Source organism: Bufo gargarizans, chromosome 1, assembly GCF_014858855.1.
Source record: "Bufo gargarizans isolate SCDJY-AF-19 chromosome 1, ASM1485885v1, whole genome shotgun sequence".
NCBI lineage: Eukaryota > Metazoa > Chordata > Amphibia > Anura > Bufonidae > Bufo > Bufo gargarizans.
Genome location: NC_058080.1, coordinates 129,802,334 through 129,814,483, shown reverse-complemented (window position 1 = coordinate 129,814,483; position 12,150 = coordinate 129,802,334). Strand labels below are relative to the sequence as shown.

Below are 12,150 nucleotides of genomic sequence, written 5' to 3'. Positions count from 1 at the left end.
AGGGGCAGGGCGCTGTGGAGCTTACTGTTAAGGGGGCAGGCCACTAAGGAGGTCACTGTCAAGGGAGTGGGGTGCTGTGAAACTCGCTGTTAAAGGGACGGGTTGCTGTGAAGGTCCCATTTTAAAGTGTGTGGGGGGGGGGGGGGGGGGTTAGTGTTAAGGGGCTGTGGAGTTCACTGTTAAAAGGGCAGGGTGCTGTAGTGGTCAGGTCACTGTTATGGTGATATCTTTTAACGACACAAACATGAAAGGAAATAGATTAAATATACCCGTGCGAAGCCGGGTCCTTCTGCGAGTATATACAGTCAGGTCCATATATGTTTGGACACTGACACAAATTTAGTTTTTATTAGCGGTTTACTAAAACATAATCAAGTTATAGTTATATAATGGAGATAGGCCTAAAGGCCAGACTTATAGCTTTCATTTGAGGGTATGCGCATTAAAATTGGATGAAGGGTTTAGAAGTGTCAGTTCCTTTACTTTTTGGCACCTTGTTTTCAAAGGGAGCAAAAGTAATTGAACAATTGACTCAAAGAGGAGAAACCCCTTCACAACAGCCGACCAAGTGAACAACACTCTCCAGGATATAGGCGTATAAATATCCAAATCTACCACCGTTCACTGCACGGTGCAAGCCTCTCATAAGCCTCAAGAATATAAAGGATGGATTGGACTATGCTAAAAAAAACATCTTAGGCTACTTTCGCACTTGCGGTTTGTGTGGATCCGTCATGGACGTATCTATTCAGATAATACAACCACCTGCATCCATTCAGAACAGATCCGTTTGTATTATCTTTAACATTGCCAAGACGGATACGTCTTGAACACCATTGAAAGTCAAAGGACTGATCTGTTTTCTTTTGTGCCAGATTGTGTCATAGAAAACGGATCCGTCCCCATTGACTTGCATTGTGTGTGAGAACGGATCCCTTTGGCTCAGTTTCATCAGACTGACACCATAACGCTGCAAGCAGAGTTTAGATGTCCGTCTCCAAAGTGGAATGGAGATGGAACGGAGGCAAACTGATGGATTCTGAGCGGATCCTTTTCCATTCAGAATGCATTAGGGCAAAACTGATCAGTTTTGGACGCTTGTGAGAGCCCTGAACAGATCTCGCAAACGGAAAGCCAAAACACCAGTGTGAAAGTAGACTTTAAAAACCAGCACACTTCTGGAAGAACATTCTTTGGACAGATGAAACCAAGATAAACCTCTACCAGAATGATGATGTAAAGAAAAAGGTATGGTGAAGGCATGGAACAGCTCATGATCCAAAGCATACCACATCCTCTGTAAAACACGGTGGAGGCAGTGTGATGGATTGGGCATGCATGGCTGCCAGTGGCACCGGGTCCCTAGTGATTATTGATGATATGACACAGGACAGAAGCAGCCAGATGAATTCTGAGTTTTCAGAGACATACTGTCTGCTCAAATCCAGCCAAACTGATTGGTCTGCGTTTCATAATACAGATGGATAATGACCCAAAACATAAAGCCAAAGCAACCCAGGAGTTTATTAAAGCCAAGAAGTGGGATATTCTAGAATGGCCGAGTCACCGGATCTGAACCCTATAGAGCATTTCACTTGTTAAAGACTAAACTTCAGACAGAAAGGCCACAAATAGCAACTGAAAACCGCTGCAGTAAAGGCAGAGCATTAAACAGGAGGCAACGCAGCGTCTGGTGATGTCTGTGAGTTCAAGACTTCAGGCCGTCATTGGCAATCATTTTGTTCAACCCACTGAATTAAAGCTGAAAGTCTGAACTTCAACTGCATCTGAATTTGTTTTGTTCAAAATCCATTGTGGTAATGTACAGAACAAAGATTAGAAAAATGTTCTCTGTCCAAATATATATGGACCTAACTATCTAAAAATACGTTTGTCTGTCCATCTGTTCTTTTATGCGCAACCAAACGACCGGACCGATCTTCACACAGGTACATCAGGTGTCCAGGAAGGTTTTAGACCGGGTCTCGGCTCTCTAGCTAGGACGTGTACCGTTCCTGAGATATTCCCCCAAAATGACCTGCATTAGACAATTGAAGCCTGCAAGTCTTTCTCTTCATATCCCAACTGCCATACACAGGGTCACATGTTCCTTATCGGCCAATAGAAGCTCGCAGGCCCTTAGTCTCCACATACACACAGTTTTACTCCAGGTTTCCATTACAACCCAGCCATTTTTCTTCACTGCTGTAGGTCAGCTTTAGGCTAGGGCTACACAACGACAATAAATCTCACGACACATAGGGCACAACTACACTGCTACACTGAAGTCGCACCAATGTTGCGCAACAATTTTTCTAATGATAGTCCATGGTGTTGCACTGCGACATGCTATGACTGCGACAGTCTCAGAAAAATCCATATTGGATGGATTTTTTTGAGACTGTCGTGTCGCAGTGCGACACCATAGCCTATCATTATAGAAAATTGTTGCTCGAACATTGGTGCGACCCATTTCGTCTTGTAGCTCTAGCCTTAAAGGGGCAGGGCGCTGTGGAGGCCAATGATAACGGGGTAGGGGGTCACTATTAAAGGGGCAGCTTAACTCCAGAGCCCCCCCCCCCCCCCCCCCCCACAGTGCCCTGCCTTTTTAAAATAACATCTCCACAGCAGCCCATCCCCTTAAAGGGCTTGTCCAGGTTCAGAGCTGAACCTGGACATCCCTCCATTTTCACCCCGGCAGCCCCCCCTGACATGAGCATCGGAGCAGTTCATGCTCCGATGCTCTCCTTTGCCCTGCGCTAAATTGCACAGGGCAAAGGCATTTTTCTGAGTTCTGGTGACATACCGGGCTCTCTTTGGGGCTGACAGGCAGCCCGGTGACGTCACCGGCACTGATGGGCGGGATTTGGCTCTGCCCTAGCCAGTAAAACGGCTAGGGCAGAGCTACCGCCCGCCCCTCAGAGCCGGTGACGTCACCGAACACACTGCTGGGCGGAAGTTACCGCCCGGCAGTGTGTTATTGACAACACAAGAGCCTGTGCCCTGCGCGATCTAGCGCAGGGCACGGGAGCGCATCGGAGCATGAGATGCTCCGATGCCAGGCTCAGGAGGGCTGCCGGGGTGAAAATAAGGGTATGTCCGGGTTCATCTCTGAACCCAGACAACCCCTTTAACCTTGACCTTCACAGCACGCCGCCCCTTTACCAGTGAGTTTCACAGCACGCCGCCCCTTAACACTGACCTTCATAGGGGACCCTCCCCTTATCTGTGACCTCCACTATTCCCTGCCCCTTAAGGCTAGGGCTACATGACAACATGTTGCGCAACAATTTTTTTATGGTGTCGCACTGTGACACGACGGTCGCAGAAAATCCATCCAAGAATGCTTTTTCTATGACTGTCATGTCAGTCGCGGCATGGCGCAGTGCGACACCATAGACTATCATTATAAAAATTGTTGTCCAACATCAATGTCGCTCAACAAATATGCCAGGATTCGGCTGGACAAAAAACGCTTCACACAATGTTTTTCGTCCGGCCAATTCCTAGCATTCTATGCTGGAACAGCTCGCCGGAGAGCTGTGCTGCAAATGTGAAAGTGGCCTAACACTATCCAATTACTGATGTGTCAGTGTGCATGGATCCCCCCCAACTGGTACACCACTCTGGACCTTCTCTGCACACTTGTATAAGGAATGGTACCTTATAGAGTCATAAGAATAGATGCTCCAGAATTATAACAATGGGAATACAATTGGTTGTTAAAACAGACATCAGGAGAGGCGCAGCTCTCATCATTGACACGGTCGTGTTTCTAATGTGTTTTCCATTTCTCATTTTCAGAACTTAGCGTGGGTCAAATCTTACAACATTTGCTTTGAGTTGGAAGACTGCAATGAAATTTTTATTCAGCTTTTTAAGACCCTCTTCTCTGTTATAAAGTAAGTTAGAATCTGTTTGACGTTTCCACCACTTCAGTTCCTTGACTTCTTGATATTTAGGTCAGGAAGAGCAGTTCCCAGTGAATCTTATCAGCATAATCTGTTCAGGGCCACGGGATAATGCATGTTCTGGGGCCTTCCTATAGGCCCATCATTACTTCCAGTGTTCCTGCTTTTGCGGTGTCACACATGACTGAGGTTGCCACCTAGTGGTTGGAAAGGATTTGAACCCACATTATTACCCCACATTGTCATGTCAATAAAATGGTTAACATGGGTTAATCTTCACATTCATTGGTTTAGCAACGGCCTCATGCACACAGGTGTATTTTTAATCCTTGCGTAATCTGCATTTTTTTGGCCCATTCATTTCTGTGGGGCCATGCACTCATCCATATTTTTTGCGGATATGCATGGCAATTCTGCAAGTTATAGAACGTCTTACACCTGTCCTTATTGCGGATGAGAATAGTCCTTTCTACTGATGCAAGTGAGAAATATGAAACCAGACGGTAGCATTTATTTTTATTTTCTTAATTTATTTAGTTTTATTTATTTTTTTGGCCTCACAGTTGTGTACATGGATGCCTTATGGTTATGCATCCTTTCAAGTTCAGCGTGTGCTTTTTGGTGTGAGCTGCTCAGTTTAATCAAAATTAGTAAATGTACGACTACAGAGATTCATTCCCCCTATGTAGGAACAGCAGAAGCTGTATATCTATTAACCAAGCCCATACAGGACCCCCCCCCCCCCCCCCCCCCCTGTTCGTGAGAATGTTGAGTGGTCCTCTGTTCCCTTGTAGGAATGGCATGGCGGTCAAGCATGCTCTTCTTTGTTAAATTCTATGGGAGTGCTGGAAATACCAGCACCTCAAGTATAGTTTTATAAATTATTCTAATTCTTTTTATATTTGATTGTTTTTTTTTTTTTGTTTGTTTTTTAATACAGTAACAGCCACAACCAGAAGGTACAGATGCACATGCTGGATTTGATGAGCTCCATTACTATGGAAGGTGATGGGGTGACACAGGAATTGTTGGATTCCATCCTTATAAATCTCATCCCTGCCCATAAGGTCAGTTAAGTATGTTGATTAATAAGTCATTGTGGTGTGTATTTTTGTATAGTGAAAGATATTAATGCAAACTCTGGATTTGGTTGTTTTACCACTGTGTTGCATCGTACGTTTAAGGCCGAATGCACACGGCCGTGTTCCGCGGCCGAGTGCGGCCCGTGAAAACCCTGCCAGGATTCCTGCTGACTGCTGGAGCGCACGACGTCATGGGTTGCTATGACGCCGTGCGCTTCATGCAGCCGCTGCTGGACAGTAATACACTATTATAGTGTATTACTGTACAAAAGCGGCTGCATGAAGCGCACTGCATCATAGCAACCCATGACGCCGTGCGCTCCAGCAGTCAGCAGGAATCCCGGCAGGGTTTTCACGGCATTCGACCTAAGTCTACTTTCACACTGGCGTTTTGGCTTTCAGTTTGTGAGATTCAGTTCAGGGCTCTCACAAACGGTCCAAAATGGATCAGTTTTGCCCTAATGCATTCTGAATGGAAATGGATCCGCTCAGTATACATCAGTTTGCCTCCATTCCTGCAGCGTTTTGGTGTCTGTCTGACGAAACTGAGCCAAACTGATCCGTTCTGGCACACAATGTAAGTCAATGGGGACGGATCAGTTTTCTGACGCAATAGAAAACTGATCCGTCCTCCGTTGTCTTTCAATGGTGGTAAAGACGGATCCATCATGGCTATAGAAGACATAATACAACCGGATCCGTTCATGCGGTTGTATTATTGTAACGGAAGCATTTTTGCTGATCCATGACGGATCCGCAAAAAACACTAGTGTGAAAGTAGTAGCCTAAAGATACTAAAGCGAGGGAGGCTAGGTTTCATTATAATCAATTAGTTCAGGCTTATAAAAGTACTAGGGATCGCTCAGTTTTTTTCTGGGATCTCACAAAATTAGTTAGGTTGAAAAAAAGTGGGGAAAAAAATCACTTTCAGAAATATTTAAAGCTATTATGAGAGGGACCGCAGAGATAATTAGTTTTAAAAGTGAAGGGGATTGGAATAGAGGGTTGGGTAATATAACTGAGACGCAATGGGGACAAGTATATAGGAATGTAAAGGCTGCTTCTATTTCCAAACATAGACTCTAGATGCCGGAAATGGTATATGGAGGACTTTTTTTTTTTTTTTTTTTTTTTTTTTTTTTTTACACTTAATATGGAATTGTCCTATAATTCAGAGGTATTGGAACCAGGTCTTTCAAATAATTAATAGCAAATTGATAAATGTCCCAAAATAGGTGTAAATCGCAAGTGTATGCCTCGTGTTTTCCTAGATTGGATCATAATTGCTAGGGAGTGAGACTCCTATAAACCGCCAGCTATAAAAGCTTGGGCCTGTTGGGTATGGTAATTAACTATGAAAAGATATATTACTTGAACAAGGATCAATTAAGAATTGGGGGGAGAGAGAGAGAATCTGGGTACTAGTAAGGGTATAAATTATATTTGTATAGATCTTTTATTTATTTTTTTCTCTAAGGGGGGGGGGGGAGATATCTATAAATGTTACTTTAAATAATTATATGTATATGATGTCATCAAGTTGGAAAATAATAAAAATATTTTTAAAAAAGATATTAAAGTAAAAATAAATACCAGAATAACAAAAATATAAACATCATGGGTATCACTGCGACCGAAAACACCCATACTATTATTATATATATAAAAAAATCCAATACGGGGAATTAAGGGGTTAAAATGGGCAGTTTTTTTTATTTATTTTTTATTTTTATTGCTGCTTACCCGAAAAAAAAAAAAATAATAAAAATTGATCAGAAAGTCTCACACACTCCAAAATGGTATCCATACAAACTACAGATTGTCCGTCAAAAAGATGAGCTCAGAAGATATAACTGTAAAAAGGTTATGGGGGGTCAGAATATGGCCATATAAAAAATATTTTTTTTGTATTTAAATTTTTTAAAGTTTCCATATTTTTTTTATTTTTTTTACACTATTTAGACATAAAAAATATAAATAGACTTATGGGGTATCGTTTTAATTGTACTGACCCAGAGAATGAAGGGCATGGGTTATTTTCGCCGCAAATGAAACGCCGTGCAAACAAAACCCATATAATTGCGTTTTTCCCCCCAATTCCATCCCGTTTGGAATTAGTTTTTCTGCTTCCCTCTACATTGTAAGACATAATTAATGGTGGCAATAGAAAGTACCACTTGTCCCGCAAAAAAACAAGCCCTCATACAGCTATGTGAACGGAAAAATAAAAAAGTAATGGCTCAAGGAAGATAGGGAAGAAAAATGAAAACAAAACAACTCCGGTATCCTAAGGGTTAATGGCATAGCCTAGCAAATGGGCCATGAATTCTCAACATGGAAGAATTGTCTCACTGTCAAAATCATTTATTTAATCTCTCTTGGTATGAAAGGGGTTGTTCAGAGGTAAAGCCTCAGAGATACCGCAGCGTTTAGATAACTAGGAAAACTGTGAACCTGCCATATCCTTGCGTGTATCTTGATATCCCAGAAAGCCATCTATAATTTATGATTTGCTCATAGTTTTTTTGCAAAAAATAAAAAAATGTTTACATGCACCGCATTTATTAACCCGTTTAGACACTTCCTTGGACAAGGGGCTGTGACTTAAATATGGTAAGTATGTGCAAAAAGACTATCCAAGTGACTTTACGGTCTAGTTTAACTTCATGTGTTCATGCAGCTCAATATAAGCCCCGTCTGTATCGATTTAAAGGGAGTCTGTCACCTCCATATGGCCATATACAGTGCTTACATTGTCCTATAGCACACCTATACAGGATTGTAACAGTACCTTTGTCTTTAGACTTGCACCAGCAGGAAAAACAGAGTTTAATTCATATGCAAATGAGCACTCGCAAGTGCCCAGGGAGGAGTTCAGTGTGTAGGAGCCCAGGCTGCTCTGCCTTCTTTTCACTTTACTCCTCCCCAGTCTCTGCCTTTGCCCGCCCTCCAAGTCTCTTGCCTCATTGATAGGGCAAAGGCAGAGACTGGAGAGGAGTAAAGTGAAAAGAAGGCAGAGCAGCCTGGGCTCCTACACACTGAACTCCTCCCTGGGCACTTGCGAGTGCTCATTTGCATATGAATTAAACTCTGTTTTTCCTGCTGGTGCAAGTCTAAAGACAAAGGTACTGTTACAATCCTGTATAGATGTGCTACAGAGCCATGTAAGCACTGTATATGGCCATATGGAGGTGACAGACTCCCTTTAACAGATTTGTAGATATTCACTGAAATGGCGATTTAATCAAAAAAAATTTGATTGGTCATCCAGTTCCAGATAACTATAATGCTTCATAGACATAGATTCAAACCATGGCTTCCTGCAGCAGCCACTAGAGGGAGCTGTACACATCATTCAGGTCCGTGTATAACGCTGTGTGCTGTAAGCAGCTGTGCTGTTATTTTCAGTCTGGTGTAAATGATGCCTTTCTTCTATACGTCATTTATTTATTTTTTTGGTCACCAAAATAAAATCATTGGTCTTCCAAAATCTTACACTTGGTAACCGAAGTTCCCAAGGATTTTTTTTATTTTTATGCCTGAAGCCCTCACTTATCCTATAGCAATTTTGAGTTCTGTCATCTTACAATGAATTATTTCTGCGATGTGCTCAGATTTCTGCTGGATGTCACCTAAATCAAACACTGACACTGATTCTGGGAGATGGTGCTTGCTCTACATCAGGGATCAGCAACCTTTGGCACTCCAGCTGTGGTGAAACTACAACTCCCAGCATGCACACTTGCTTAGCTGTTTTCAAGACTCCCATAGAAGTGAATGGAGCATGCTGGGAGTTGTAGTTTTACCACATCTGGAGTGCCTAAGGTTGCTGACCACTGCTCTACATCCTGGTTTTGGTCCATTTCTTGAATCTAATGCCACAAGTGGATCCAAAACAATTGGGAAATGTAAAGGAAATACTCACACTCCTCTTGCATAAAACACTGTGTGTGTGTGTGTGTGTGTGTTACCTACATACATGCATCTTCCACGAAAACTGTGATAAAGGTGCTTGACATGCGCTTATCTCCTTTCCATATTAAACTTGTATGACTGTTTTATAGAGGAGTTGTAGCACATACATTCACCCACTAGCAGCCTTATGTCAGTGGTCCTACAAACCTGTGTATGTCTTGTGTAGAAGAAATTCTACACAACCAGCAGCCCTTTTACCTTACTCAACGTGATGCAATATTTCAGTTATTTTGGGTGTTTTCCTCTATCCCGACTGGTAGTGCTCAGCGTTGAGCTATGCTCCTAACATGTTGCGCATGGCCTTGTATTTTCTTCTCTCGTAATGTGTGTTTTTTTTTGTTTGTTTTTTTACCTCTTTATTTCTACCAGAATTTAAACAAGCAAGCATTTGATCTTGCCAAAGTACTTTTAAAGAGAACAGTTCAAACTATTGAGCCATGTATTGCAAACGTGAGTATATATTTTAAGCGTTGATTTGAAATAAGTATATTTTAGGTTTACATTTTGGTTGCATCTATTAAACTTTATTAGTCTTCAGGTGACTGAAATGGTCCACATTCAGTAAGTCCTGTTCCACACTCAATACCTATGCTATCCCTAAAGCCCCTTGCAGACGAGTGTGTCTCACGCTGCGAGTCCGCAGCAGTTGCCCGGCCTGACCTGCCAGCACCAACGGGGGTCACAGAGCATTATATTGATTTATGATGCTATGTAACCCTTAGGCCCCTTGCAGACGATCGTTCGTCCCACATTGAGTCTGCATCGCAGCTCCCGGCCTGACCTCCCAGCACCAACGGAGCCACATAGCATTATAGTGATTAATATAATGCTGTTAGTGTCTTCTAATAAATTCCAGAACTGTAAGGGTTACATGGCATCCTAAATCTATATAATGCTATGTGACCCCGTTGGTGCTGGGAGGTCAGGCCGGAAGCTGCGCTGCGGATTCACAGGGTGACACATGCTCGTCTGCAAGGGCTCTAAGGCTGCGTTCACATGGCGGTTTAGCGTTCCGTTCTTCTGGTCCGTCTTAACAGAGAAAAAAAAAAAGATCAATCAGTTTATTCTGTCAGAGATCCGTTATTTTAGACAGGATAAAAAGTCCAGCGAGGAGGACTTTTTCTCCCATTTAAAAATAAAATGGTTGGAGGCTTGTTTTTCTGACGTATCAGAAGACTGAAAACAAAACTGTGATGTGAATGCACCTAACACGTGCAGAATCCTGTCATCTGGATTCATACCCAAGACGTGCGCAATTTGCACCCGAAACTCAAAATTGTTACCCAGATACATACACAGTGTGTAAGGAGTGGCGAGTTTCTGGGTGGTCGGTCTAGTAGTTTTTACTCTGGAGTTTTGTATGTATAACAGGTATTTTCTACATACGTGTAGATGTATTCATTAACAGTCTCACATGTATGGGAGTTTTGCTGCTGTCATTCTGCACAGAAATATTTTTATATTTTAAAAATTCTCACCTGTCTTTCTTTACCTAATAGTTTTTTAACCAGGTCTTGGTCTTGGGAAAATCGTCTGTCAGTGACTTGTCGGAGCATGTATTTGATCTCATTCAAGAACTATTTGCAATCGATCCAAATTTGTTGGTTTCCGTAATGCCACAGCTTGAGTTTAAGTTAAAGGTAAGCAACGAAGCCGGAATCCTCCTAATGGATTTCTTAATTTTTTACCTAAAAATGCCAATTTAGCAAAATGCCTGTCCACTACCGTATGGCTATTTCAGTGTTTTTCACGAATCCGTTCTGTTTTTTTTGTTTGTTTTTGGTTCAGTTTTTCCGTTCCATTTTTCTGTATGGCATATACAGTAATTACATAGAACAAATTTGGCTGTGCATAAAATTTTCAATAGATGGTTCCGCAAAAAAAACAAAAAACGGAACGGATACGGAAGACCTAGTGATGCATTTCCGTATGCATTGTGTTTTTTTGTTTTTTTTTGCGGACCCATTTACTTTAATGGAGCCACGGAACGTGATTTGTGGCCAAATATAGGACATGTTCTATCTTTGCACAGAACGGAGATGCAGAAACGGAATGCATACAGAGTACATTCCGTTGTTTTTTTTTTTTTTTTTTTGCGGAACCCATTGAAATGAATGGTACCATATACAGAACGCAAAAAAGGCCCGCAAAACAGGGAAAAAAACGGTAGTGTGAAAGAGGCCTAAGTCGTATGGAAACTCGGGCTTGTGTGCTGATTCCTGATTATAGCTTAGTAGATATTTTAGTCTTAGTAATCTGCTTGTTAGTCCTTATTCTACTGGGGTGTTAAAGGATAACTGTCATATATTTTTTTTGGGAGTATTGGATTGTGGTGATTAATATCTCCTTTGTGGCCCTATTTAAACTTTTCACTGTGTATTCAATTACCCCTTAATTCAACAGTTTAGTTCCCTCTACTGCCTAATTTTACCTCTGCTTAAAATCAGGTTGCTATGCAGGTCCATCCTTAATGATTAAAGCCAGGTCCTCCCCAGCAGCTGATAACAGTGCCTGGGCTGTGTGCACTTCTCCCTGTCCCTGCGCTTGGCAGACGCTCCCTCACTCAGCAGAGCCGAATCAGCGCACAGCAGGGAAGGGAGATCTGCCGTCTGCTCACTGTATAAATGACAGCAACATGTGGTAAGAGGACCCCTTTGTGCTGCAGGAGATTAACCCTTTAGGGGGGGAGGGCTCTGGTTACTGACACTTTTGGGGGGCTATTGTTACTGGCTAGTGAGGGCAGGCGGGATTAGCCTCAGGGTGAGGGCAGTGGCGGCCATCTTAACTGAATAGTGAGATTGCAGTTTTATGCAGACTGGTTGCTAAGGGCTGAATCTTATTACATATGGGGTAAGTCAGTCTAATAGTAACTGATTCTGGAATGTCATGTTATTAGTAACTACATATATGAAAATTGAAATTAGGGTCTAAGTGTGACAGTTATCCTTTAAACCCTTCAGATGAATGTGCTTACTGACGTCACTGGTGACTTCTTAGGTGCTCTGCTAGCTAGAAGACTCTACCTGAAAGCTCCTAACGTTTTGTTACATGCAGCCCCTAAAGCAGTGGTGCACAACCTTTTCTGGTCTGGGGCCACATTGTCAGCCTGAACCAATTCCAAGGGCCGAAAATAAAACTTAAAGGGGTATTACCAACTGAAATACTGTATTTTTGGCATATTG

At 42.3% G+C, this 12,150-nt stretch overlaps 1 protein-coding gene across 3 annotated transcripts in view; it reads left to right on the top strand.

Annotated features, from left to right (window-relative positions):
* PDS5A (PDS5 cohesin associated factor A) overlaps nt 1–12,150 on the top strand; it is a 99,252-nt gene that overhangs the window by 36,232 nt on the left and 50,870 nt on the right. For 2 of the 3 annotated variants that reach the window (XM_044298477.1, XM_044298468.1), the window contains exons 5-8: nt 3,805–3,902; nt 4,852–4,978; nt 9,338–9,418; nt 10,468–10,608. In XM_044298477.1, the coding sequence (XP_044154412.1) occupies nt 3,805–3,902; nt 4,852–4,978; nt 9,338–9,418; nt 10,468–10,608 (447 nt within the window). Of the gene's footprint in view, nt 1–3,804; nt 3,903–4,851; nt 4,979–7,570; nt 7,607–9,337; nt 9,419–10,467; nt 10,609–12,150 lie in introns of all 3 variants that reach the window. The other variant, XM_044298459.1, reaches the window with a different exon arrangement.